The sequence below is a fragment of the Bos taurus genome, chromosome 13 (genome assembly GCF_002263795.3).
Source record: "Bos taurus isolate L1 Dominette 01449 registration number 42190680 breed Hereford chromosome 13, ARS-UCD2.0, whole genome shotgun sequence".
NCBI classification, from domain to species: Eukaryota; Metazoa; Chordata; class Mammalia; order Artiodactyla; family Bovidae; genus Bos; species Bos taurus.
Window position 1 is genome coordinate 67707653 of NC_037340.1, and position 27550 is coordinate 67735202.

The window sequence follows — 27550 nt, forward strand, 5'->3', positions numbered from 1 at the left end:
TGTTTGAAGGATGAAAAATATTTCAGCATATTTGTATGCTGATAGGAATGAAACAGTAAAGCAGGGAGACTGATCATCCAGGAATGAGGAGAGAATTGCTAGAGACATAAGCTTAGTAGTAGAGGGATTGGTGATAATGGAAGGTATCAGAGACAAGCTCAGGGGCAGTTCGTCCATAGTAACACAAGGCCCAGTATGTGGGCAGAGATGCAGAGCAAGTTCCAGGAATTGGTGATGGACAGGGAAGCCTGGCGTGCAGCAGTCCATGGGGTCGCAAAGAGTTGGACTTGGCTGAGCAACTGAACTGGACACAAGGCCCAGTATGTGGGCAGAGATGCAGACAGGTAGGAAGATGTGGTGGGAGCATGTGGAACGGTCTTCTCTGACTGCTACTATTTTCCTCAGTGAAATAGGAGGCAAACTCTTAAGAGTAAGAAAAAGGAAGAGGTAGAAGTAGGGAAATGTAGGCTAGCAGGCAACCTTAAGGGCCCACTAGAGACCATGAATTTCAGGCACAGTTGGTAGACATCGTTGTGTTTTCTTTTCTGCAGAATTGTATGTCTGCCCTGGTGCAGGTGGAAAGTAGGTGGAGAGTGGGGTTTAGCCAGGGTTAGGGGTTCGACAGGCAAAAAACGGTGAGGTGAGAGAAGAGAAAGCTAGCTACCCTGAAGGGCAGTCAGACGAGTAGCTATTATGATGGACTAGTATTTTTGAACGAATGAATGAATGTTTTAAGTGCTGGGGATAAAGGCAACATGGCTGAGCCTCACCCAAACTCTGTGAGCCCTGGGGAGCCGCAGTCAGTGGGTCAGCGTGCCCCAGCAGGCTCCAGCCTCTCCTCTGTGTGCAGATTCCTGACTTCCTTGGGCCTTGCAAGGGCCGCGCTGTGGGGCGGGCGGCAGAGGGCGCGCGACGCTGGCGCGGGGGCCGGGTTCTCGGGTTTCAATCCAGGCTCACTGTCTGTCCCACCGCCCCGGGTACCACGGCCACTTAGGCCTGGCACCGGCTATCTTGATGAACTCAGCTCCCCCCAGGGCCAGAGCAGGAATGCCACCTCGGAGCAGGCACGTAGTAACCAAGATTTAAATTCCACCAAGCAACTCTGGAGCGAGAACGTGGACTCGGTAGCCGTCTAACAATGGCCTGGGAGGGGCGGGGCTTCGGGGAGAGGCCGGGCCGCGGGGCACCAATAGCAAGTTAGGGGGCGGGGCCGTAGAGGCAAGCCCTGCTTCCGGACGGGCCGTTAGAAGAAGGCAGCCAATGGGAGAGCCCGGGCGGGGCGGGGCGGCCAATGGCGCGGGCTGGTTATATTCAAAGGTGCCTATAAAGCGTCCCGCACGCTAGTACTGGCCCGAGCTGGGTAGCGTCTGAACGCCGCCATGGCTTTGAGATACGATGGCCTGGACGAACTGCCCGCCGCCTGCTTGTCGCCGTGTGGGCCGCCCAACCCGGCCGAACTGTACAGCGAGGAGCGGCGCTTGGCGCTCGAGGAGCTGCTGGCGGGCGGCCCAGACGCCTTCTCGGCTTTCCTGCGACGCGAGCGCCTCGGCCGCTTCTTGAACCCGGACGAGGTGCGCTCCATTCTGCGCGCGGCCGAGCGGCCCGGAGAGGAGGGCGCGGCGGCGGGGGCCGAGGACTCCTTCGGCTCGTCGCACGACTGCTCGTCCGGCACCTACTTCCCCGAGCAGTCGGACCTGGAGCCGCCGCTGCTGGAGCTCGGCTGGCCCGCCTTCTATCAGGGCGCCTACCGCGGGGCCACGCGCGTCGAGGCGCACTTCCAGCCTCGGGGCGCGGGCGCCGGCGGCCCCTATGGCTGCAAGGACGCGCTACGCCAGCAGCTCCGCTTGGCGCGAGAGGTGAGCGGCGCGGCCCAGCCCCTCGGGTCTCCTCGGTTCCCGGTCGCACGGGACATCGTCTTCAAAAAATGGGAAACTGAGGTCTCCTAGGAGCTCGGGCCGGTTGGTCGGGGGGTCCCCAACTCTCCCCACTCTGTGTGTATCCCCTCGGATCCCCGATCTCCTCCCCGTCCGCTCCTCTTGGCCAGGGAGAGTGGGAGGAATCTCCATCCCCAAGAATGCGAATTGTGTTCAAGTTCCAACTCCTAACGTTTACATTCCCTGGGAGGGTGACCGGAAATCCTGTCCGTTCCAGCTTTCAGTTAAAAACCAGTTGTCAGATTGGCTGTCAGCCGACTCTAGATCCCACTTTCAGGAGTTCCTTTAGAGATGTATGACTTAACAAGCGCATAACCTAGGGGGAAATTCCTGAAAGATTGTCTCCAGAGACAGCTGCGGGGCGTTTCGAGTCTATCATTGCTAGTCACCCCCACGTGTCTTGTAGAAAGCAGATGCAAACCAGAGGGGCCAAGAGCCCTGACCCTTTTCCCTCCTGCCAGCCTGGAGGGGAAGTTGCACCTTCAGTGAATAGGTGGCGCAGGGAGTTTGCATTTCCATAGGCTGGAAAAAAAAAATGCAGAAAGCCATGCATTAAATCATCTCTCCACGCTGGGTTTTGGTGCCGTTGTCTGGCCCTTAAGTGTGATAAGGTATTGGGGCGTGGTGGGAGATTTTGTCTCCCTGCCAGCCTGGATGAGACTGCACCCAGGGTGCTGGGTACAAAGGGGTCAGGGAGAAAGCATGCAGTACCCAAGGTGGCGGGGGCTGGTAGGGTGTAGCAGACACCTTCCTCCAGAGCCATAATCAACTGCCACCTTGCTTGCTAACTGGCAGTGCCCAGCTTCCTGGCTGTTTGCCTGTGACAGAGAAAATGCAGGTAAGGCTCCAGGTTGTGGTAAGACTTGGTAGGGCTTATAGATGAGTGTGTCTGACTATGGTTATGGTATCTGTACATCCGACTGGTTGAAGTAGACAAGCTGGGGACAAGTCCTGACTTACCAGTGTTCCTGATGCCCAGTGCCATTTGCCTGTTGGTGGGGTTGCAGTGGGTAGGGGATCCAGTAGGCTAGTGCCTTGCCATTGTGGGAGGATGTGTGGGCGCCACCTAGGCTGTTATCAGCCCTGCAGTGCATTGAGTATGCTGAGGGTCGTTTTGACGCTACAGACACTTGTGAGTTCAGTGGGAAGATTGGAAGGAGGGAAAAAAGCACCTTTGTAGAATAGGTGTGCATTCCCAATGATCACCTCTAGGGGGAGAACTTGGGCACCTGGAACTTGGGAAAAGTAATGGATGGGTCTCTATGAGAGAGGAACTGCCCTAGCCCCTTGCTTACATTTGGGCTTCCTTGGTAGCTCGGATAGTGAGGCGTCTGCCTGCAATGCTGGAGACCTGGGTTCAGTCCCTGGGTTGGGAAGATCTCCTGGAGAAGGAAATGGCAACCCACTCCAGTACTCCTGCCTGGAAAATCCCATGGATGGAAGAGCCTCATAGGCTACAGTCCATGGGGTTGCAAAGAGTTGGACACAACTGAGCGGCTTCACTTTCACTTTTTTCACTTGCTTACATCTTGTTTTCAGTAGTACTGAAGGGGCACTAGAGCTAAGACCAGTCCATCAACTCAGTGCTGGTCTTAGAAAGGGCTCAGGACCCATACTCAGAGTCCTTTGTCTTGTAGGCATTCTGTAATGCCTTCCTGGGTAGAACCTGCTGCCTTGTTCTTTGCCCTGTATCTTCAAGATTCTGTATTTGGAACCTGGACAGTTTTAACTGAGAAAGGTGGTATGATACCTTTAAATCTGGTAAGTGTTTTCAATGTCTTTTCCGTATGCCAGATTGCTTGCTTATTCAGTGTATATCAGACACTATGCCCCCAGGGCCTGGGGCCACAGGTGAAGGACATGACTCTTGCCTGCATTTGAGAGTTGATAGTCGGCTGGTAGGAAGCAGTGAGGAGGTTGCTACCGGCTGAAGAAAGAAAGCTTTAAGAGGGGTGGCGACCTTGGAGCTGGGTCCAAGTGGAGGAGTGGGGCTTGTCAGAACAGAGAGCATAGGGACCGGCCCAGAATGGTGAAAAATGCCTGGCATTTTTTTGAGGCCACCATGTTCCTCACAGCTGGAGCACAGAGTATATGTAGGTTAATGGTAGGAGAGAAGGCTAAATGGGGAGACTGAGACCAGACTGTTGAGGGCTTTGTACACTACTGGAAGGACCAGTGGGGAGCCATCGAAGGTTTAAGGGGAGGAGAGAGACATGATCAGATTGGTGTCTTTGAGATTCTGGTGGGAGCCTGCAGGAGGATGGGTTATAGAGGGGTGAGACTGGTGTCAGATGGTTGTAAGGAGGGGTTGTAGGGATCTATATATGAGAAGAGGGTCTATGCTAAGGCACTGCTGGGGGTTGGGCAGGGGAAGAGTTTTTGGTAGAACTGACAGGACTTGGTCATTTGATGGACCAGAAGAGTGGTGAGGGAGGTGGGCAGGAGACGGGGCAAAGCCAAGGAGAAGGTATGGGAAGAGTTGAGATTTTTTTAGCTTGGGTGGACAGTGATGCTACCAAATTAGAATATGGAGGAGAATGAGGCTGAGGGTAGGGATGGGGAAATGAGTTGGATCTGAGACACCCTAAACTTGAGGTCTCAGAGACCATCTCTTTTGTTCAAAACAAAACAGAAAAGCATTGCTTTCTCCGCCAAGCATTGTTCAAGTAACTCCAACGTAGGTGTGATTATGATCTGCATTTTGCAGGTGATGAAATTGAGGCATAAAGTTCCCTTGCCCTGAGGTCATGTAGCCAGGGAATGACAGAGCCAGGACTCAAACCAAGGCGTAGCATCTCTTAAGCACCATCAGCCACCATGGTCTGCCTTGTGCCATGTAGAGGTCTCTCAACCTGTCCCCAGGTGGAGAGATATCTATGGAGGGAACAGGTGTTAGAGAGCTAATCCGGTGGCTGGTCCATTGCTGCTGCTCCAGGTAGAAGTGTGTGTTATATTCACAGGAGTGGCCGGGTCACTCTGACCACTTTGAAGTTCAGGATCTGTGATGGCGAGGACTGTGAAGATGCAGGTCTCAAGCTGTTTCTGGATAAGATGAGAGGCCATTCCGCATCTGTGTTCAGACAGTGAAAGCACTTGACGGTGTGATTGAGTGCTTTGAGTGGGTCAGTGTCTGTCTAAGCCCTTCCCCTGGATTCTCTCATTTAACCCTCCTCCCAGCTGTAGGAGGAGACCACAACTAAGACGAGCCCAGGCACAGAGAGGGGAAGCGGCTTGCCCTCTAAGTTCGTGTGTGACAGAGCTGGGTGTGAACCCAAGTCAGCCTGGGCCCCAAGCTTGGGCTCTTGACCACTCACCACTGCTCAGGGCCCCCCCTGCCACAAGGGAGTGTTGATTCTTTGGTAGCTTTCAACATTCTGGGGGTTTTTAAGGGTTTCTCAAGATGTAGACTTTTAATTTCCACATTGCATATCAAAGAAACAGGAAAATGACTACAACGGTTCTAGATCTGCCCTTAGCAGGAGGGAGACCAGGGTGGTCAGGGTACAGGCAGGAGAAGCCAGGCTCAGATGGTGAATGGTGGTGTCTGATCCGGGCTTTGCAGCCTCGCCGATGGTTCTGGAATGGGTTTCATCCTCACCCAGGACTCAAGCTGCAGTTTGAGCTATTTAGGCTTGCAGGATGTCTGGCACTGAATAGTGCACAGCACATATTGCGGAGACTGCTCACCTGCAGCCTTGATCATTCAGCAGGTGAGTCTGCCTGCCTTTCCGCTCAGCAAGGACTTGTCCCAGGGTAGCTGGGTCCGAGGCTGTGAACCTGCCAGTCCTGCTTTTGGGAAGTTTCTGTGCACCTTTCAAAGCGTGGGTCTATTGTGTTGAGTGAGGTCCAGCATCTTAAAAACACAACGATTTATGTACAGCGTGGCTTCTGAGTACAGCTGACCTAGGGCTCAGCTGTAGGAAGTAGTGTTTTGTACTTTTTTTCGTTTGCTTTGAACTGTTTGAGACCTGAGATGTTTGCTTTTAGAAGAATTCTGCACAGAATTTCCCCTGAAATACATACTCTAGAATTTATCCCTGAACTACTATATTTGTTGACGAGTCATTCATTTCTTTGTCTCTGTTACTGTGTGAATCAGTGTTGGCCTGGGCTCTGGGCCCCATGGATCGGGTGGGAGTGGAGACCTTGCCTGGAGGTGCTGTTGCCATGGCTCTTGGAATATTCCTAGTGTCCAGATGGGAGCTCCCAGGCAAAGCTCCCCCTTCTAGGTGGTCCTGCATTTCCCAGAGCCATCTTTCTTACCAGCCACCCATTCCCTATGGGCTTTTGTTCCAGAGGGACATTTCTGCTATGACCTCACCCTTGGGCATCCTTTTGATAACCTGAGCATTAGAAGAAGCTGTCATCGTGTTGACAGAGTCCCGCCTCCTAGGAGGAGTAGCAGCTGAGGAATCTGTTGGAGGCCCCCCGTGTGTACGTGGCTGTATCTAAATTAAGGCCCTCCTGATCTTACACAACCTTCCTCCGAGTTGCAGTGGAACCCGTGCAGTGTAATCAGTTCCTGTGCGGATGCCCGTCTCCACCAGGGCAGGCTTTCTCAACCTCACCACTACTGACGTTTTGGACAGGATAGCTCTTTGTCCCGAAGGATTGTCCTGTGCACCGTAGGGTGCTGAGTAGTATCCCTGGCCTCTACCCAGTGGATGCCAGAAGCACTGGCCCCCACTGAAAAACTCCTCACATTCAGAAATGTTTCCCCCAGGGAGGGGGTCAGGGGAAGAACAAGTTGCTGCTTTGATGGTTAGTTTCTGTAGGAGGTGATAAAAAATTTTGTAAACAGGCAGTGGTGATGGTTGACAATATTGTGAATGTAATTAAGGCCCCTGAATTATACACTTAGAAATTATTAAGATGGTGTATCTGTATGTTATATATTTTCTTATAGTTAAAAAAAAAAAAATCTCCAGACATTGCCACATGTCTTCTGGGGGCAAAGTTGTCCCGGTTGAGAACCACTGGCCTAGGAAGTCTCACTGATGTGTCGTTTTAAGACCTTACCCACCAGATTTAAGTGTGGCTGCTTTTTATTCCTTCCTTTTGACTTTATGCTTTAGCCTAAGGATTTCAGAAATTTTTCACCATTTCATCTTTCTTCTTTTTAAATTGTGGTAAAATATACGTAACAAAACTTACCACTTTTTTAAAGTGGCATTACGGACATTCACCGTCACCGCCGTGGCCATTACCACCGTCCAGGTTCGGAACTTCTTTGTCTCTGGAACTGGAACCTCCGCTCCCATTGAGCAGCAACTCCCCGCTCCCTCCGCCTGCCAGCCCCTGGCCACCGCCATGCTGCTTTCTGTCTGCCGTTTCATTTCCTGGTTCTTTTTACCTGGCATCTGTCGGGCAGTTGAGAGAAGCTGCACAATTATTCTCTGGTTCCTTTATGCATAAAAAATAAGTTCTCTCAGGAAGAGAAGTAGTAGGTATATTGGGTTTTTAAAAGTCCTAATGCAAAGGATAGAACCTCTGGAGGGGAATTTGGCAATATTCAGCAAAATTTCAGTTGTATTGACCTGTGGACCTAGCTACTCCACGTGTGTATATCTGTCCCAAAGACAAATCTGATACTTAAATTGCTAATTTTGTAATAACAGCCCATGAAACTTAGAGAAAACAATAGGCACATATTCAGGTTTCTCTGTGAACACAACAATCTTTTTTGCCTTTCAAGGTTGTTATTTAAAGATACACTGGCAAAATATGAATAGGCCTGTGCAGTTAGCTGTTTGTTCCAGCACTGAGTATAACAGCAAAAGGCTGGAAGGGCTCAAACATCCTTCAGTGGCGGATTGGTGAGTAAACGAACCCTTGTGCACAGTGGAGTGCCTGGCAACTGAAAAGGGATGGGGACTAGCTATTTCCCGTAATGAAGTGGCTAGAACTGTCCTGACCAGTGCAGCAGCCTTTGGCCACCTGTGGCTGTTTACATTTATGTGACTTAAAAGGAAATACAATTGAAAAAACTCAGTTCCTCTATTATACTAATCATATTTCAAGTGTTTAATTGCCGCTGGTGGCCAGGAGCTCCCGTGCTGGACAGAGCAGATACAGAACACCTCCATCATCTCAGAAGGTTCTGTTGTATGCAGTGGCCTAGAGCAGTGCGTATCATATGCTGCCTTTTATCTACAGGGGGATTAGAACATATATATGTTTACATATACACACATATGCATACTTCTTCAGTAACATAAGTGAGGATGTGTGCACATATATGCTTATGTATATTTTTTTTAAATGGGAAAGTAAATAAAAAACTAGTTGAAGTTATTATGTTAGTGGGGAGGGCAGAAAGGAAGGGACAAGAATGGAAGCCAGATGTCTCTGAACGTAGTGTGTTTTGTCAGTTAGACTTGGGAGCCAGGCAGATGTTTTGCATAATTAAAAAATAAAACTAACTCACAATGATAAGTCCCTGCTCCCACAAAATACCTCTTGATGCTTTTCCCTCCCTTTGAAAAAGCCCAGGGACTTCCCTGGTGGTCCAGTGGTTAAGACTCTGTGCTTCCAATGCAGAGAGCATGTGTTCCATCCCTGGTTGGGGAACTAAGATCCCACATGTTGCACAGCATGGCCAAAAAATTAAAAATAATAGTAAGTTTAAAGAGGAAAAAGAAAAAGTCCAGTCCACTGTGTACTTTATGCTGGAACAGTATAGAGGAAACGCCACCATATGTGCCTGGCCCCTCACTCCTGGGGCCAGTGAAAAACTGGTTCTGTCACCCTAGCCTTCCCAGAGAGGCCCCAGGCCACGCTCTGCAGACAGAGGCTCCACTAGTACTTTAATCTGGTGCTTATATTGCTAATTTTATAATAACAGCCCATGAAACTTGGAGAAAACAACAGGCACAAACAAATTTAGGTTTTGCTGTGAACATCGACATTTTTCTTGGTCTTCAAACTCTGACGTTGGTATCAAGATTGTAAAAGAAATCTTCAGGAGGTCATTTCTGTTCTATTAAAATCTGTAATACTTGGGGAGAAAATACAGGTCTTTTGCTTTTTTAAAAAAATTTTATCAAGAAGTTCTCCAGAAGAGACAAGAGCCCTGGGAACTTGAAGGAAGTTGACTTGGGTGTCGTGTGCTCAGCGTGAGGAATTCAGCAGACAGGCTCTTGTTGACCACCAGACAGGCTGATGCTTCTTTGCACGTGTGCAGACCTCTGGTAGAATTCCAAGCATTTCTAATACGTGTCTTTGCTTTATGATCGTGGGTGGGAAGGGAAAGAAACTGAGATGCAATGAGACGCGGTGAGTGACATGGACCTCTTGCTCCAGGCAGAGGAAGAGCTGGAATGAGAACAGGAATGACCCACCCTGTGTGGCCCCATGAAGCTCTCAGAGCCCCACCCCGCCCATGGTGGGTGCATGAATCAGACAGCAGAGCTCAGAGGGGCTGTGTCTGAGGATGCTGAGCTCAGGTAGAATGACTTACCCAGGAATGGTGGCAAAATGAGAACTAAGACTGTGCCAGCTGCCGTGTGAAGGCTTTCTGCGTCCCAGGAGCTGTCAGGTGACCAAACCCACTGCAGACGCTGCAGGTGGGTAGAGTTACTTGCATGTGGTAGAAGCCAGCACAGTGGAAGTAGCTTGCCAGAGGGCACATGGTGCTTAGAAGTGGAGGAGCCATCATCCGTGTCCAGGTCATCATCCGTGCGGCCTCATCAGATGTGCCTCCCAAGGTTTCCTGATTAGTTGATTCAGAGTTAGCAAACCTGCCCGCAGAAAGAAGTGCCTGCTGCTGTCCTAGGGCATTCCAAGTTTTGTGTCCTTGGTGATCGTCCTCCCCGGCGGACTCAATCTTACCTGCTTTCTGGAATACTCTACTTGATCCTTTCAGGATCTGTTCCAAGCTCTCAGTCATCTGAAGACTGAAAGTAGATTTGTTTGGGATAATGTTTAACACTTTTTAATAGATAGCTCTGGAGGCGCCCAGACGGGGCTGAAATTCCAGCTCCTGCGTTTGACTAAGTGTGTCACCTTGAACAAGACACAGAACCTCTGCATGCTTTATTTTTCTTTTCAGTAAATTGGAGATAACAATTCATGGGATTTTCAGATCTCAAGATACTTCTTTAGAGCTTTTGGCAAACGGAAAAGATTCCAGATGTATGTGGAAAGTAACATAAATGAGGGGGTCTGTGCAGGATATTCCAGGGACTGCTACCTGTAACCATGTGGATCACCAGGTCCCATGGTATAAATCAATGGGGGATAGCTGGAGTGACTTAAGGAGGTAACTTGAGGTTGTGTCATCTGTGATGATGACATGGGACTTGACTCAGGAGTGGCTGCTCTAGATGTGGCTGCAGAAAAGCAAGAACAGCATGAGGACCAGGCAGCAGACCAGCCGTCCAGGCTCCGACAGCTGGGTGTTTCCTCTTTAGGTGTCATGTTAGGACCGACAGGCACAGATGGGCTTTGACCCTGAAAGACATTCACGAACCACTACTTGCAGAGCTTTCCAGCCCTAAGAGAACAGACAGACTCTTTGCAGCATGAGCTATTACAGGGCAATGCCCACATCCATCCCGTGGTATGACTCAGGAAGTGGGAGTGATGACCACTTTCAAGTTCAAGTGTATATTCTAGGGCATAAACACCAACACCTCTGAGATCTGGCTGGCCCTGGAGAGCAGGTACTCAGCTGGCTAGTGGATGAGCCCAGGTCATAGCTCAGTTCAGTGAAGAGGCTGACATTTTGAGAAGCCCCAGGTCTAGTTCAACTATGCAGGGCTTGGATGCATGAGGGTGGCATGGGGCTAAGGGCAGAGACTCGGGGCGGGGAGGGGGGAGGGTAGGGTGGGGGTCCGTCTTGAAGGAAGGCAGGCCTTACTGCGACTGCTTCCAGAAGTCTTTTAAGGGCCCCGATCTAGAAAGAGGAGGGGATATTGGCTGCTGGGGGAATCAAAAGGAGAAACACCTCCATCCACCCTCTAACTACTCCGTGGGTGTGTGAGAGGCCAGTTCAAATCCAATTATTTTCAACACACAGGAAAGGTTGAGGCCTCAAAACCAAACAATGAAACTAATATCAAATTAGATACTTAGTCACTACGTAACAATGGTGGTATTTGTGCAGTTGTTTTGTTAGGGTGATGAATCAAAATTCAGTTTGGCAGGCGCCTTATATACTATGGGCCCCACTTCTGGGGCCCTGCCCAGCAACCCTCCAACCCTCTCTAGCCTGGCCAGCTGGGCGGCCTCCTTGGCTCTGTCCCGGTGGTGCCAGGGTATACATCCAGCGACTCCATCATGCTGGGATACCCCACCTCATCTCCTGTCTCTTGAGGACGGGGACTGACTCTGGATTTGTTTTTCTCTCATATGATCTGGACACTCTTCTCACACATGTGCATTCAGAACCCATTTATGAGATTTTATGCCACCTCTCAATTTTGAAACCTCCCTCTCAGGATTGTTTCTTTTTCTGTTTTCTGTTGTGTGGACCTGAGTTCACATCTGACTCCTCTGTGACCCTCATGGTTTCCCACCTCGCTCCCCATTGCAACCTCTGTTGCTGATTTTTGTTCTTTTAGTCTTTTTTTTTTGGCTGTGCTGTGCTACCCACTCCAGTATTCTGGCCTGGGGAATTCCATGGTCTGCATAGTCCATGGCGTTGCAAAGAGCTGGATACGACTGAGTGACTTTCACATGCAGCATGCAGGATCTTAGTTCCCCAACCAGGGATCGAACTTAATGGAGCATGGAGTCTTAACCACTGGACCCTCAGGGAAGTCTCTCTTCCAGTCTTTGTGTGCTGTGTGCTCAGTCGCTCAGTCATGTCCGACTGTTTGTGAGTGCATGGACTGTGGCCCGCCAGCCTCCTCTGTCCTTGGGATTTCCCAGGCAAGAATACTGGAGTGAGTTGCCATTTCATTCTCCCTGGGATCTTCCTGACCCAGGGATTGAACCCATGTCTCCTGCATTAGGGGTTGGATTCTTTACTACTGAATCACCTGGGAAGTCCATTTCGGTCTTTAGTCCTCCTAAACATTTGTTGAACCTAAAAAGCAATACAGTAGGCACTTAGGTACGTGGCCTTGAGTTGGAGGAGGGGGCCACATCTTCAGCCTACACCGCCATCAGTATCTTCTGTCCTGTTGGCTCCATCACTGCCCTTGTCACTCTTTAAACCTCTTCCTGTCTGTGACCTGTATGATCCTGAGCCTTGCTTGGCGTCCAAGACCTTCCATGCTCTTGCACACTCTCCTGTCTCTCAGTCACGTGCTGTCTCTCCCTCTCGTGCATACTCTGCATTCCAGCCAGACTGGGACAATACCCTGTCATTTCCTGCCTCTTCCTCTGTCATAACATGGCTTCCTGCTGGATGCCTACCCCCCCAACCCCCGCTTCACTTCTCCCCTGGCTAAATTGTCCTTATTTGTGGTTCGGCTCAAATGCCGTCTCCTTCAGGAATCCTCGGCTCTCCTCTGGGGACCGTTGTTGGGTCTGCTCCTGCAAGGGAGATGCTTTACTGTCTCCCACTCCCCGCGAAGTGTTCCCCTGATTTCATTGCCTCTTACCATGTGTGTACCACGTTCCTTGCCTGCATCCCAGGTCCTCGCTTTGTGGGTAAGTCAGGTGTGTGTCGAATTCTTTATAACCATTTTCCTACCTAGCACAGGCTTCAGCTCACAGTAGACCCTGAAAGAAGTGCTGGCTGCATAATCGAACACTGATTTCACGCTTGAGCTAAGCCGTTTCTAGGCTTTGTCTCCTTTAATCCTTGCAACAGCCCTTTGACGTAGATGCCAGATGCTGTTATCCATATCTACTGGAGGAGGAGACTGACTGAGACTCAGAGAGATTAAGCAATTTGCCCTGGGTCACACAGCTAGTAAATCACAGAGCTGGGGTCTGCTCCTAGGCCTTTCTGCCTTTCAACCGCTGAATTACATGGGATAGATACATTTCCAAATAGGATGTATAAAAACACATTCAAGAATATAAACTTCTGGAAATGCCACCAATTTAGAAAGAATGCTTGTTTTCTAAGTCACTTCAGTGGGTTTTAGCCGTACCCTTTGCCAAGAATAGCTCATACCTGGGATTTTGGCAACATTGGAGAAAGGGAGCCAGAGAGAGAAATACTCCTTCTCAAATTCACTCACAGCAGTGACTTCCCGGGAGCTGGGGTTTCAAGGTTCCTCCTCCTGGTAGACAAGACTATGTGATGTTAGAGAAGGACGGCAAAATCGTCCCTTTGTCTCTGCATTTCTTTGACATTCAAATATTGAGTTGGCTAAAAAGTTCATTCGAGCTTCCCATAAGGTGTCATTGGATAATGACCCTTGAATATTGTCCTGAGCTCTCTGGGACCAGAGGGATGAATCAGTCTTGTTCAAGGGCCTCTGCCTCCACAGAAGAGGTGAGACCTGTTAAGTAAATCAGGACTTAATGTGATGGGAAGAGTCTTGAGTTTTTACTGGTGAGGTTTTCCAGCCCGCAAAAGAACTCTGAACCGTGGGCTTTGGGAGTGGTTTCTTAAGCTGACAGCCCCTCCCCATGCTGGCCCCCAACCCTGACTCTGACCGGAAGCAGGGGCTTGTACGAGACTTGCATGTTTTGATGCCCCCACGGCCCTGCCAGTAGTTAGCTGACAACCACACTTTCAACCTGCAGAGGATGTGATGAGAGGCTTTGCCACTGGAGCAGCCTCTCTTGAGCAGGAAAGCTGGGAGCTGGTAGATATTTCTCTGCCCTGAACTGTCTGGACGGCTCAGACTCAGGACTGGTCATGTAAATCAGTGAGCAGATACCAGAGGGATCTCTTTACAGAGCACTCCATGTAACGTAGTCATTTAATGCTCACTAGGAACCGATTTTGCAGCTAAGGAGTAAGATTTTTCGAAGCAACTATGATCTGCCTGAGGCCACATGGCAGCCCTAACTAGTCTGTGCTGAGTGACATTGATCAGCACAAAGGGAAATTGATCAGGAGGCGAAATGGAGCCCGGTCCTTGGGAAGAGGGAAAGGACTGGTCCAAGGTCCAGGGCAGTGTCTTTAGGACATATTTCCGTGTTCTTGTTGTGGGCTTGCACTGTGGACAGATATAAGAGAACTGCAGAGACCACCTTTTACAAAGGAGAGGCTGGCGCTCCGGAAGCCATTTGGTTAGATCCTGATTGGTGGAGAGAGCAGACGTTATGAAGATGTGATGTGCCGAGGCAGAAGGTGGGAGGATCAGCCTGCCTGGTTTGATCAGTTTCAAGCCTTGAGTCCTTTCTAGATTATAATAGAAAACAATATTATGATCCAAAATCAGACAATAAAGTCAGGCTTGGGGACTGGTACACCCAGAAGGGGGCCTCCGAGAAACTCTTAAGGTTTTACATACATGTGTTACAGACATAGACAAAAAGCCATATGTCTAAGATAACAGTGTGTTAGCCTGGATAACTTGCTGGTCTGAGCTATAAGACAAGGGTTTTAGTAAAGGAAGAGAATCGAATGGAACAGGTTCGTAGGACGTCAAGGTGGTGGTTGAATTTATAGTTTTGAGAAATTTGTGGTAGAGGAGAGGGGCTGGGAGGCAGTTGGGAGGGTTAGCTGGGTCAGGTCCAGATTTGTAGGATACAGTAGTCTGAGCATCTTTGGAAATGGACAAGAGTCCATGGTGCAGGGAAAGCTGATACTGCAGAAGGAGAAGGAAGGAGGGATAGGGTAGGGTGGGATCCTTTGGCAGCTCTGAGAAGGGGTCCAGAGTCCTGACAGCCAGCTGTCAGGTGGTATCCTTGTGGGTTGACCGCTGGCTCTTCTCCCTTCCCCACACCCTAGGTGATTGCAGTGGTGATGGATGTTTTCACGGACATCGACATCTTCCGAGACCTGCAGGAAATCTCTCGGAAACAGGGAGTTGCTGTGTATATCCTATTGGACCAGGCTTTGCTCTCTCAGTTTTTGGATATGTGCATGGATCTGAAAGTTCATCCTGAAGAAGAAAAGGTTTGTATTACAGTGTCTCTAGTTTCACCACATTCAGCAAGTTATAACTGTCAGTGAGTACAGGGTAGTTGGTGGTGGTCTCCCCACTGGAAGCGGGGAGGGACTGGAGGTGTGAGCAAAGTCTTCTACCTGAAGTCTCATTGGAAATAATGGACAGAGTCAGGTTCAGACCTTGGCCTCTCCTGGCAAAAGGCTGCCTTGGAAGCTGCTGCCTTTTTTTTTTTCAGTGTAAAAATGTATTATACAATGATCATAGAGAATGTTTTTTAATCTATAAAGAAAAATGGCTAATATTTTCAAAGAAAAACTCCAAAAGTAATAGCCTTATTTTCCAAAATAAGGACATTCCCAGAAACAAAATGAGATGAAAATCCTGGAAAGAACTAGACTGGTTTCTTACACACAAAGTGCTATTCTGTCCATCACAGTAAATAGCATTTCTCTAATGGGGAGGAAGGAGAAGCTGCTGCTTTGGGCCACAGCACTGGTGGGCTCCAATTTTGATCGTGATGATCGCCGTTTATGGAGTCCTGCTCTGTCCTTGGCGCTCTTCTAGGCTGTTGGCAGTGTTATGCCACTCACTCCTCACAGCAGCCCCACCAGGTGTGTGGTGTTATACCTGTTTTCAGATTAGGGATTGGTGACACCAAGAGCCCAGGGTCTACAGCTGAAAAGTAGTGGGATGGAGTTTCTCCATCTGTCTGCTTGCCTCCAGCCCTGGTGTTCTTTTTATTTTTTTAATTTTTGACAGCAGTAGGTCTTTGTTTTTGTGTGTGGGCTTTCTCTAGTTGCACTTGCACAGGCTCAGTCCTTCCGTCATGCAGGCTGAGCTGCCCTGCGGCATGTGGGATCTTCTTGGACCAAGGATTGAACTTGTGTCCCCTGGATTGGCAGGCAGATTCCTAACCACTGGACCACCAAGGAAGTCTCAGCCCCGGTGTTCTTAATCCCTGTCATTTCTTGTTATTTTGAAAGTAGACTTTTTATATCCTTTGCCCTGAGCGTGAAAGAATTTGAGCCAAGTATTTAAGTGTAAGATTATATGACTTCACTAACTTGTTTTCGACAGTCAGTTTAAAAATGCGTCAGGTGAACCCAAGGGACGTGCAAGTCAGGCCTGGAAAGTGCATCATGATCTAACCAGACGTTCAGTCTGCTCTGCCCTAGAGCCCGGCAAAGAAATTGAAGGTGTCGATGTTTAATTTCTAAGTGCTGTTGCTGTAATTGAGGCTGTGTGTGAGCAGCAGTCAGATCACAGAATAGCCTGGCCATGACTTTGATTGAGTGATTGGCTCTGAGTCATCCACTCAGCAGAAATCTAGGTGTGTTTGCCAACTCTGCTGCTGCTAAGTCGCTTCAGTCTTGTCCGACTTTTTGCGACCCCATAGATGGCAGCCCACCAGGCTCCCCTGTCCCTGGGATTCTCCAGGCAAGAATACTGGAGTGGGTTGCCGTTTCCTTCTCCGGTTTGCCAACTCAGTTGCCTGCTATTGGTTGCTGTCTTTGGGGGGGTGGGGGGAGCGTCTGCATCCTCTAGGAAGGGTCGTAAGGAAACCTGTCCCTTTGGCCTCTCCTGTGTTCATGTTCATGTCTTAACTTATTTCTTGGGATGTATCACCTTGCCCCGGTGCCTTCACTCACCAGGGCCTGCCTGTGCTGGTGAGTCTGCCCCTCACCTCTTGGGGGGACTACTTCTGCCCAGTCTGCAGGAACTTGGTCATACCTTAATGTGCAGGCACTCAGGAGTGCTTTGATTGTAAAGCAACCAGACTCCAGTATAAAATAAAAAGTTTTTAAAAATAAAAAATAAATAAAAAGTGCTTTAGGCTTCCCTGGTGGTCCAGTGGTTAAGAGTCTGCCTGCCAATGCAGGAGACACGGGTTTGATCCCTGGTCTGGAAGATTCCACATGCCTTGGGGCAGCTAAGCATCACAACTACTGAGTCTGACTCTCAACCCCACGCTCTGCAACAACAGAAGCCACTGCAATGAGAACCCCATGCACTGCAAGTAAAGGGTAGCCCCCACTCACTGCAACTAGAGAAAGCCTCACAGCGTCAAAGACCCAGCACAGCCATAAATAACTAATTTTTTTTAAAAAGTGTATTGACAACCATCACAGAGGCCTATATAGTATTCAGATAAATGCCAAAGGGAAAGTTGCACAGAATCACACAGAAATCTGCCCACAGTGATGTTTTTCGTGCTTGTGTTATATGCAGATCCTTTGAAGCTCTACTCAGGAATATTATCCAGGAACCCCTCCCCCGCCAGGGTCATGTGCACCTCTATGGAAGTTTCTAGTTTGTTTTTTTAATTTTTATTTTGAAATAATTTGATTTACAAAGGTGTTAGAAAAACAATATAAGGCATCCCTGAATACTCTGTGCCCAGATTCTCTAAATGTTAACATCTTGAGAAACCTCAGAACAAATTTCAAAATCACGAAATAAACTTGATATAGTCCTTATTACCTATTTTACAGACATCGTGAATTTCATGAATCATTCCATGAATGCCTGTTTTCTTACCTAGGTTGCAATCTGGGACCATATCTGGCATTTAGTTGCCATTTCTCCTAGCTTCCTCTCATCTGGAACTGTTCATGTTAGAGTCTTGATGCTTTTGAAGAATATTAGCCAGTTTTCTATGGAATTTGTCTGATGTTTCCTCATGGTTAAATTCATATTATGCATTTTGGTAAGAAAAGCACAGAAACAATGCTGTGTTATGCCATAGTTTGTCTTTTGTCTTCATTATGAAATAACGATGGAAGTTGTGAAGATAGGAAGATAGTATGAGAACATACAGGTTTCCATGTATCCTTCACCCAGTTTTCCCCAACAGTTATACCTTTGTAACTGACAATACAACACCAGAACCGGGAAAGTGACATGGGTACCATGTGGGTCTATTGTTTTATGCCATTTTATCACATGTGTACATATGTGTAACCACTGCTATCAGAATACAGAGCTGTTCAATCACCACAAAGATCTCCCTCATGCAGCATCTTTATGGTCACATTTACTCCCCTCTGGTTCCCTCCCCTGTGTCTTTCATCCCTGGCAACCACTAATTTGTCCCCCATCTCTGTCATTTTGTCATTTAGAGAGCATTTAGAGAATGGTATGTAGATGAATTCCACCGTATGTGACCTTTATAAAAAATATGTATTTATTTTTAATAGGAGGGTAATTGCTTTACAGTGTTGTGCTGGTTTCTGCCACACATCAACGTGAATCAGCCTTGGGTGTATATGTCCTCTCCTTCTTGTGTGTGACCTTTTGAGACTGGCTTTTTTCCTGCCCTCGAGATATGTCCAAATTGTTGTGTGTATCAACTGTTTCTTCCTTTTATTGCCGAACAGTATCATATAGTATGGTTAAACCACAGTTTGTTTAACTATTCACTCATTGATGGATATTAGGTAGTTTCCAGTTTTTTACAATTATGAATAAAGTTGCTATGAATATTTGTGTACAGGTTTTTGTGGAGATGTAGGTTTTCACTTCTTTGGATGGTGTTATGTCTTGCTACAGTAACTTAATCATTAATTTTCTGTCTCCTGGTCCTTGAAGGTAAGGAGCATGCCTTATATCTATTGTCGCAAGACTTGGTACATAGTAGGGGCTTTCTGTTGTTTATGGAGTGAATGAGAGAATCAAACAAAAATCTTAGACATTTTAGTGTGTAAGATTTCTAAAGATACAGAGCTACTGCTCTGCTCCAAAGAATGTAGATTGGCTTAGTATTTTGCATTTCATTGTATATACATTTATGTCTGTCATTCTGCAAGGATAATTATACAATATATGGCCCCAGTGCGTCACCAGAGCACCTTTTTGGTACATGCGTACTTGTGGGAGAAGTAACATTGCTGATTAAGCCACATAATATGAGTGTTTCCGCCTCAGAAACCCTGTATTTAGAGAAGGCTTGTCCTCTCTTCCTGTTCTCCATACCCATTATGGTGTGGGAATAAGTGTGGATGGGCTGTTATTTATTAACAATGCTATTATACAAGAGGAGAATTGTCAGCTTAGCTTCTTTGAGTCTTTGTTAAAATGTTATTACTAGCATGTTTAAGTCATTGTTTGAATTCTGTTGTTTAGTGTCTCCAAAAAGTGAATCTTCTTTTAGTGCACATGTCCACATGAACTGAAGGTCTCAAAAATAAATATGCATGCATAAAAAAGCATGCAAGAAGATGAACTTAAGTGAAGTAGCATTACTTAAGTCCTGAGACTCACCTGGCTCCTGTACTGTGGGCGTTGTTACCCAGCAGTGTAATCTCTCATCTGCCAGTACGTTTATCTGTTCAGAATCGTAAACTAAGGTTTCTTCTATCACGTGCTCACTGGATCATTCATTTCTTTTTCTCCCACTCCCCTACCAACAGCTGATGACTGTCCGGACAATTACAGGAAATATTTACTATGCCAGGTCAGGAACTAAAATTGTTGGGAAGGTTCATGAAAAGTTCACACTGATTGATGGCATTCGTGTGGCTACAGGCTCCTACAGGTGAGTTTCTGACCCATCCATGGTTATTAATCTACACTTTTAAGAGGAAGTGCGCTCTATGAAGGTGAAAGCTGCTTTTGCCTCTCAATGTGAGCCTTTATGGGCAAGCATACCTCTGTGTGTGTGAATAGGTTAGTCAAAGCCTCTTCTTCTTGGAGGGGGTTGGGCCGGGGTCCCCTCCACTGCCTTGTGGTTCACAAACCTAAAGAGCAGAGGTTGAAACTTATCTGGAGACCTGATGGTGAGGGAGTCCTTGATTCAAGGCTTAGCCAGGCTTGCAGTGGATGAATTGGGGATTAACAGTGACTGGAATAGGGGGGCTTCCCTGGTGGTTCAGCATGAAGTATCTGCCTGCAGTGCAGGAGACGTGGGTTCCATCCCTGGGTCAGGAAAACCCCCCTGGAGAAGGAAATGGCAACCCACTCCAGCATTCTTGCCTGGGAAATCCCACGGAGAGAGGAGCCTGGTGTGCTACAGTCCAAGGGGTCGCAAAGAGGCAGACATGACTAAGTGACTAAACAACAACAGCAGCAACAACAACAGTGACTGCGTCAGCCTCAGATCCTGTTTCTCCAGGCCTCCGACCCACCTTGTCCTGCCCACTTGAATTAAGGGCGGTGGTAGGCATTGGGCTGAGGATGGAGGGCACAACTGAAGCTGCCTGCTTTAATCTTTCACCTTGGTTCAAGCCTTATGATTTGGTGCTTTAGTCTAGAAAGCAGATCCATGCTTTTGGCTCCACCTTTGAAGTCTCCTGTTGGCGTGGCATCTTAGGGTAGAGAGCAGGGAATGTGAATGGAGGGTGAAGATGAGTGGTACATGATAATCTTCAGAGGTTAAGATATACCATTTTTATGGATGTGGCTCTGATGGTGGTGTGTTTTGCCATCTCTGTGTTAGACTGTCTGATGGTATATGTGAGCTGAGGTGTGTCTCTACAGTTTAAAGAAGAAAAACTATATTTGAAGAAGCAGGCAGCCCTGAGTGCTAACTGGGTGTCAGCCCTGGGTAAAGGTGGGTGTGTAGAGGCTTGTGTGAGAGGAGGCAGGCAGATGAAGAAACTCTTGGTGTCTTTCTTTACAAACAGTACCATTATTTCTCAGAACAATTCGAACTCCCCCTCAAGACTTCTTTTTATAAGAAGTCCTATTATTTGGCAATAATAGGAGGAAACTAAGGTTTTTACCCACAGTAGGATTAATCTATATTAACCAAACTTTCCAATTGATTTTTGGCCATTCTGAATCTGAACTATAAAAACTGTTGCTGAAACTCGGCCTCTGTTCACCAGTGCCAAATAGAAACACAAAGACAGAGTTTTAGGTGAAGCAGAAAAGAGTAGCTTTCATTGCTTTGCCGGGCAGAGAGCGCCCCAGCGGGCTTTTGATCTCAAGACTCTGTGACCCACCCTGGAGGGGCTGGTGGGAAATTTTATTGTGTTCAAGGAGCAGGGTGTAATCAGCTTGTGGACAGTTTTTGGATTGGTTGGCATCAAGGTGAAGTTTCAAGCTTCATCAGCCTTCTGGTTTCAACCAGTCTGGGATCTATGTTCTAGTAGTCAGCATTTTTCATATGGAGGGTTTCTGCTTCCTATAGAAACAATTTGGGATGTGCCTCAGGCCTTTATCTCTATCTTTCAGGGAACTAGGAGTTCCGTGATCCTGCTGTGTGGCAGATTTACAGTCTAAATTGTTACCAGTTCCCCAGCCCAACAGCTCTTTGTTTCCACATCTTCACATTTCCCAATCATTAACTCTTGAGTTGGCATTTTACTTCAAAAGACAAGGACACAGTGGCTCCTACAATTACTTCCTAAAAATGAAATATGCTTCCATGAGGATGAGAATAAGGATAGGTTTCATATGCTGAGGACTTTTTTTAATCCCGGTGTTGGATAAGGGTCTTGTTTACATGGTCTTACTGATGGTTTTCAAAAGGATCTTTCTTCTCCAGCTCTGAAGGCAGTTGTCACATGGTGAATTTTCTTTAGCCTGGGTTCTTGGTTACAAGAGACAGAGTTGCTACTATGTTTTATGATTTCTTATGTAAACACCCTACTCCTGATACAGATTTTTCTGAGTCAGTGGGGTGATTGCCGGTGGTACAGAAAGCTGGTTCAAACTACTTTATGCAAAATGGAATTTACTGTCTCACCTAACTTGAAAGTATAGAAAGGTACCGTTGGCTTTCAGCTTATCTTGACCTAGGGGCCATGCATTTATCAGAGCACTGTCTCCTATTTCTGCTTTTCTCTAGTTGATTTTTTTTTTTTTTCCTGCTGTACTGGGACTTCGTTGCCACACATGGGTTTTCCCTAGTTGTGATGAGTGGGGGCAACTCTTCATTGCAGTGTGTGGGCTTCTCACTACTGTGGCTTCTCACGTTGGGGAGAAGGGATTCATCTGCCCCATGGCACATGAGATCTTCCCGGACCGGGGATTGAACCCATGTCCCCTGCATTGGCAGGCAGATTCTTAGTCACTGGACCACCAGGGAAGTCTTCTCATGGATCTTTATTCTCAGTCAGGTTTTCTATTTGCAGACAGAGGTCCAGGCTCCCTTCATGTGAACTTCAGTAGCTATTTATAAAAGTGAGAGACTTCCTCTCTCTCTCTGATGGTTATCAGGCCTTGAAAAATTCCTTGGCTTTCACTGGCTTACCACCCACCTTGCGTAGATCCCCTCATCTAAGGGGTAGGATACTCTGGCCAGCCTGGGTCACCTGCCCAGCCCTGCTGTACCTGGAGAGGGTGCCTCCAGGCAGCTGGCTGGGCTGGGGTGGGCGGGGTCCTGTCACCATAGGAAGGAGGTGGCACACTGAACCACCAGGGGCGCGCGGCCACTAATCAGCCCTACATGTATGTTGAGCAACAGTGTCATCATTAGAATGACAGGCCTGTCTCCCTTTGTGGAAACAGCAGTGTGGGCGAGGTAGTGAGGAGCACTGCCCCTGTGGTTCTCAAGGTCTGGGGCCCAGTCTAGGCTCTACCACGAGCTTCCCCCGGGACATCGCTAGGCACATTCCTCACTCCTCAAAGGAGGGTGCTGCGCTCAGCACCTTAGGAGCCCTTTCTAGTTTTTAGCAACTCTGAGGCTGAGGATCATACGTTTTAGCCTGTTAGTTGAATACTGGTCTTTTTATTTTTTAATCTTTTGGCTGAGCCCCTCTAGCACATGGGATCTCAGTTCCCTGACCAAGAATCCAAAACATGCCCCTTGCAATGGGAGGCTGAGTCTCAACCGCTGGACTGCCAGGGAAGTCTCTTTTTGACTTCAATGTTAACATATTCCTAGGTTATATCCTGTGTTAAGGCTAGTTGGAATTCACACTGCATGGTAGGCGTGCTGTCACCTGAATTGTGACTCTTATGTCACAGGATGTCTGGGCTTTATAATCAGGTTGACAGTAAGTAAATGAAGATCAATCATTCTTACCAGCTTCTGTTTGTTTCTAATCCTGCAGTTTTACATGGACAGATGGCAAACTAAACAGCAGCAACTTGGTGATTCTGTCTGGCCAAGTGGTTGAACACTTTGACTTGGAGTTCCGAATCCTCTACGCACAGTCAAAGCCCATCAGCTCCAAGCTCCTGTCCAGCTTCCGGATCAGTGGCAGGTTTGACCATCTCGTCGACCAGAAACCACTGTCCAAGGAGCTCACACTGGGCAACCTGCTGCGGCTGCGGCTGGCCAGGCTCTCAAGCACTCCCCGGAAGGTCGAGCTAGGTGGCGAGGAGGGCCGGGCAGAGGCTGTGTGCGGGGCCTCCAAGACCTCCACCATCAGCGAGGAGGACTACTTCAGCAGCCGCAAGGACAGGCTGGAGGGCAGGAGGGTGACTGATGCCGCTACTCAGACAGAGCCAGGAGAGACACCCGCGGTGAGCATGAGTGACGTGGGGACACAAGCCAGCGCGGCCACGGCGTGCACCGGCACCCAGACCACAGTGGCCACCAGGGTGGTGAGCTCCCAAACCGTGGTCCCCACCACGTCGGCCACCACCCAGACTGACGTGGACGAGGGTGTTCTCGCCTCTCCGGGAAGCCAGTCTAAGGAAGGGTCACCAGTATCAAAGATGTCTGTGTCGCGCTCCTCCAGTTTGAGGTCCTCCTCCTCTCTGTCCTCCCAAGGCTCCGTGGCCAGCTCCATTGGCTCCCAGACTTCCTTCAGATCCACTGACTTTGCCACTCCTGGACCCCCCAAGTATCAGAGCACCCCCCACTTCGATCTGTGCTTTAGAGACTCATTAAGAAACTTGAATAAAGAGAGACAGTTTCACTTTGCTGGGATCAGGTCCCGGCTCAACCACATGCTGGCCATGCTTTCAAGAAAAACATTCCTTACCGAAAACTACCTCAGTTTTAATTCTGGAAGTTTTGCCAGATCATCCGCTAACTTGCTGGCGGTTAGAGAAATCATGCTTTATCCATCCTATCAGTGATGGCTCCATGCATTCAGAGCTCCTGGCCTCACACAGGCTGCAGTAGATGTCACTGGAGTGCCCGCTTTTCCAGAATGTCTCCTGTCCTCATTGCCTTTCCTTCACTCTGATTTCCTTTGCATTCGATGAACTGCATAGTATTTTATGTGCTATATCTTTATTTTTATCATGTATAAACCCAGTCTTGGTTTTATGGTTTAAACACTATGGGTATAGTTTCTTTGCACAATTTTAATATGGATAGCTCTTCAAGAGAATGTTTCAGGGTTCTCAGGTAATTCAGGTAAGAGATAATGTGTTGCATTTTTAGATTTATGTGCTCTATTGTTTTAGAGGTTTGAATTGCTAGTTTTCATGATCAAAATCCTATTCAGGAAAAAAACTCAAAACTCTGTTTCTTAGGTGTGTCCCTTCTTGAGGATATCTGTGTTCTTAGCATTAAATAGATGTAAACAAATCTTGTTTGGTGGTTGCTCGTGTCTTTTTTTTTTCCCCCTCTCTGGCACTTTTCTGTTTAACTCTAGGAATGTGTTACAAGTAAACACACCTCATAGCTATTTATGCATTTGTTTTTTTTTTAATAGTCTTGAGTGGAAGAGTAGATGACCCAAATTATAAAAGAAAATATTTAAGTTAGATGACATCTAAAAAGTGTCAGGGTCACACCTTCCCTAGAGATATAAATATCTATGTCACTAGCTCTACAGTTTGAATGAGAAAACTTGCCAGCAATCTCAGGTCTCTTCATGTGCTCTGGCTTGTCTTTTTCAAAGAAAAAGCTGTTTAGACAAGGACTTCAGTTCTGTGCTTCTCTGCCAGAGAAGGCCTCCGTGTGCATCCTCAATTCACCCTGATATTAACTGTAGTGGCCTCATGGGCCTAATTTCATCAGATGGGTGTATTGGCAATGATTTAGCAATCGGATATCCTGCAGTAGGGGCAAAAGAGGGCAGTGGCAATTATCCCAGATTCCTAGTCCAGTGGCAGGCAATGCGACTAGTTTCTACACCCTGCTCGTCAGTGCTGGTACGCCTGTGGAATCCTGTTTTCGTCTAGTCTCTCTTGTGCATGGGCAAAAGAAAGAGTTGATGGCTTCCTCCTCCTGATTTGATTGGAGCAAAAGAGATCTGTGGTAGTGGAGGGTGCTGTCTGCCACTAAGCCACAGGCTGATGCAACCGGATCTGAGCAGGCCTGCAGGTTTTCACGTGTGTACTAGGACTCCTTTCTGGTCAGCAGGTTATTTACTGGGTTAGTGCCATAATCTCAACTGGAAAGCAGACCAGACAACTGGTTCCTGTCTGTTTGCAAACAACTCTGGCCCAAGCCTCAGATAAACATATTGTTATTTGAAATTATTTCCAGACTTAGATAATTTCCTATGTGCCATCTGTGACCCTCTCATCAGAGGAGCAGTTGAACAGCTCTTACTCCCAATTTTCAGGTGGAGGAACTGAAGTTCAGATTAAGTAGCATATTCAGAGTCACATGATTGGTAAATGGTGACAAGCATTTAAACACAGGTTTTCAGATTCTGAGTTCAGTGCTTTGAAATGTGACTGTTTCTCTACATGGAGAGGCATTGGGGTACCTTTTTTTGTTAATTAAAACATGTATGGATGTGAGAGTTGGACTGTAAAGAAAGCTGAGCACAGAAGAATTGATGCTTTTGAACTGTGGTGTTGGAGAAGACTTTTGAGAGTCCCTTGGACTGCAAGGAGATCCAACCAGTCCATCCTAAAGGAGATCAGTCCTGGGTGTTCATTGGAAGGACTGATGTTGAAACTCTAATACTTTGGCCACCTGATAGGAAGAGCTGACTCATCTGAAAAGACCCTGATGCTGGGAAAGATTGAGGGCAGGAGAAGGGGACGACAGAGGATGAGATGGATGGCATCACTGACTCAATGGACATGGGTTTGGGTGGACTCCGGGAGTTGGTGATGGACAGGGAGGCCTGGTGTGCTGTGGTGCTCAGTCACACGACTGAGCGACTGAACGGAACTGAATTAAAAAAAAATTTTTTTTGGCCACACTGCACAGCTTGTAGGATCTTAGTTCCCTGACTAGGGATTGAACCAGTGCCCTCAGCAGTAAAAGCATGGCATTCCTAACCACTGGACTGCCAGGAAATTCCCAGATGTACCTTGAGAAATGGCAGTTAATGCCATGGTGAATTGAAAACATTAAAACTTAAGCTCATTCACAAATGCAGGTATGTTTGAAATTTCAACTCAGTGTGTTCTACAGAGCTATTAATAGGCATTCATAAGACAGGATCTGTGTTCACTTTGGCAAATGGATCAGATAAATTTAAACAATTCTTTGTTGCAGGACTACTGAGACTTTGGAATGAGGTATTTATCACCGTGACTTTCTCAGAGGAGGGCAGGTATATGGCCCATCACATACTAATGACTTCAGAGCCCCCTTTTTTGGTGTGGAATAGGATGCAAAAACCATTATTTTCTGAAAGCAATGCTAGCGATTAGAAATAAGAACAAGAGGGACTTCCCTGGTGGTCCAGTGGCTATGACTCCACTCCCAATGCAGGGGACCTGGGTTAGATCCCTAGTCAGGGAACTAGATCCCACATGCCACAAGTAAGAATCTTCATGCCGGAACTAAAGATCCCGCATGTTGCAACAAAGATCAAAGATCCTGTGTGCTGCAACTAAGAACAGACAGCCAAATAAATATTTGTTAAAGAAGAACAAGAGGTATATGGAATCTTAAGAAAATAGCCAGAACTATAAGAGGAAGCAAAGCTATCATGGTGCTTGAGTTTTCTGAGGGGGAGATCTAAGGACCACTTACAGCAGTCATCTGGGGTCCTTGTTCAAAATGTTGATTTGTTGACCCCAATTCCAGGGAATGGGAGGGTGAGTATGGCAGACTGTTTGGTTCAAAAATATGTGTTGGCTCGCATGTGGAAATGTCTGCTTCTCATTCCTTTGGAAGCAGGAATACGTCCATAACATGCTACATTAAAAAAGGAGTTCTCAGGGCTGCCAACCTTCCAGTAGAGGTTGAGTAGTAGTATATTTCTCCTACATAAGAAAAAAAAAATGTCCCTTCCTGGGAGAGTTATACTTCTTCATCTGTTTAATGTCAGACTTAGCCATTACAACTTGGCAGTAAATATTTTAGTGTATATCTGAAAGATTAAAAAAAAAGCATAACCACAATACCTTGATCACACCTAAATGTTTCATAACAATTTCCCAATATCAAATAGTGTTCAGACTCTGCTGTCTCATTATTTTCTCCCTGATGAGCTGTTTGAATTAGCTGTACAGTTTCAAGGTCAACCCAATCAGATGGCAGGGTTGGCACTTTCTTGAAAAACTGAAGGAGTCAACTGAAGAGATGGCCACGCCACTTCTCTGGGCAGTTGGGTTGGGGAGTATCTATCTTCTTACAGGATTCCAAGCAGCTGACAAGAAAACCTAACGTACAAGAATCACATAAGTGAGAAGTTACATGAGAGAAACCAGAGGGTGGGGAGTTAGGCAGGACACTGTCAGTACACGCCACCCTGACTGACACACTGTGGGCAGAGCACACACTTTAAGCTTCTCAGTAGCCGAGGCAGAAAAGAGAAGCCTGGTCAGATCCAGCACCCAAAATTAACTCCAGGTACAGGAAGAACAATTCTTGGCACTAAGATCAGGTGAGAA

The 27550-nt window shown here is 47.4% G+C and overlaps 1 protein-coding gene and 1 non-coding gene across 2 annotated transcripts; both read left to right on the plus strand.

Annotated features, from left to right (window-relative positions):
• Nucleotides 1–1353: 1353 nt before the first annotated feature.
• On the plus strand, nt 1354–24329 carry FAM83D (family with sequence similarity 83 member D). Its single transcript, NM_001083393.1, is given in 4 exon segments — nt 1354–1856; nt 14740–14907; nt 19309–19433; nt 22897–24329. Coding segments are annotated over 4 exon segments (1746 nt in total). The 5' UTR covers nt 1354–1379; the 3' UTR covers nt 23873–24329.
• A 2464-nt stretch (nt 24330–26793) lies between these two features.
• Nucleotides 26794–26928, plus strand: LOC112449414 (small nucleolar RNA U109). Its single transcript, XR_003037985.1, has one exon. It is a non-coding gene; the product is annotated as a small nucleolar RNA U109 (small nucleolar RNA).
• Nucleotides 26929–27550: the final 622 nt, after the last annotated feature.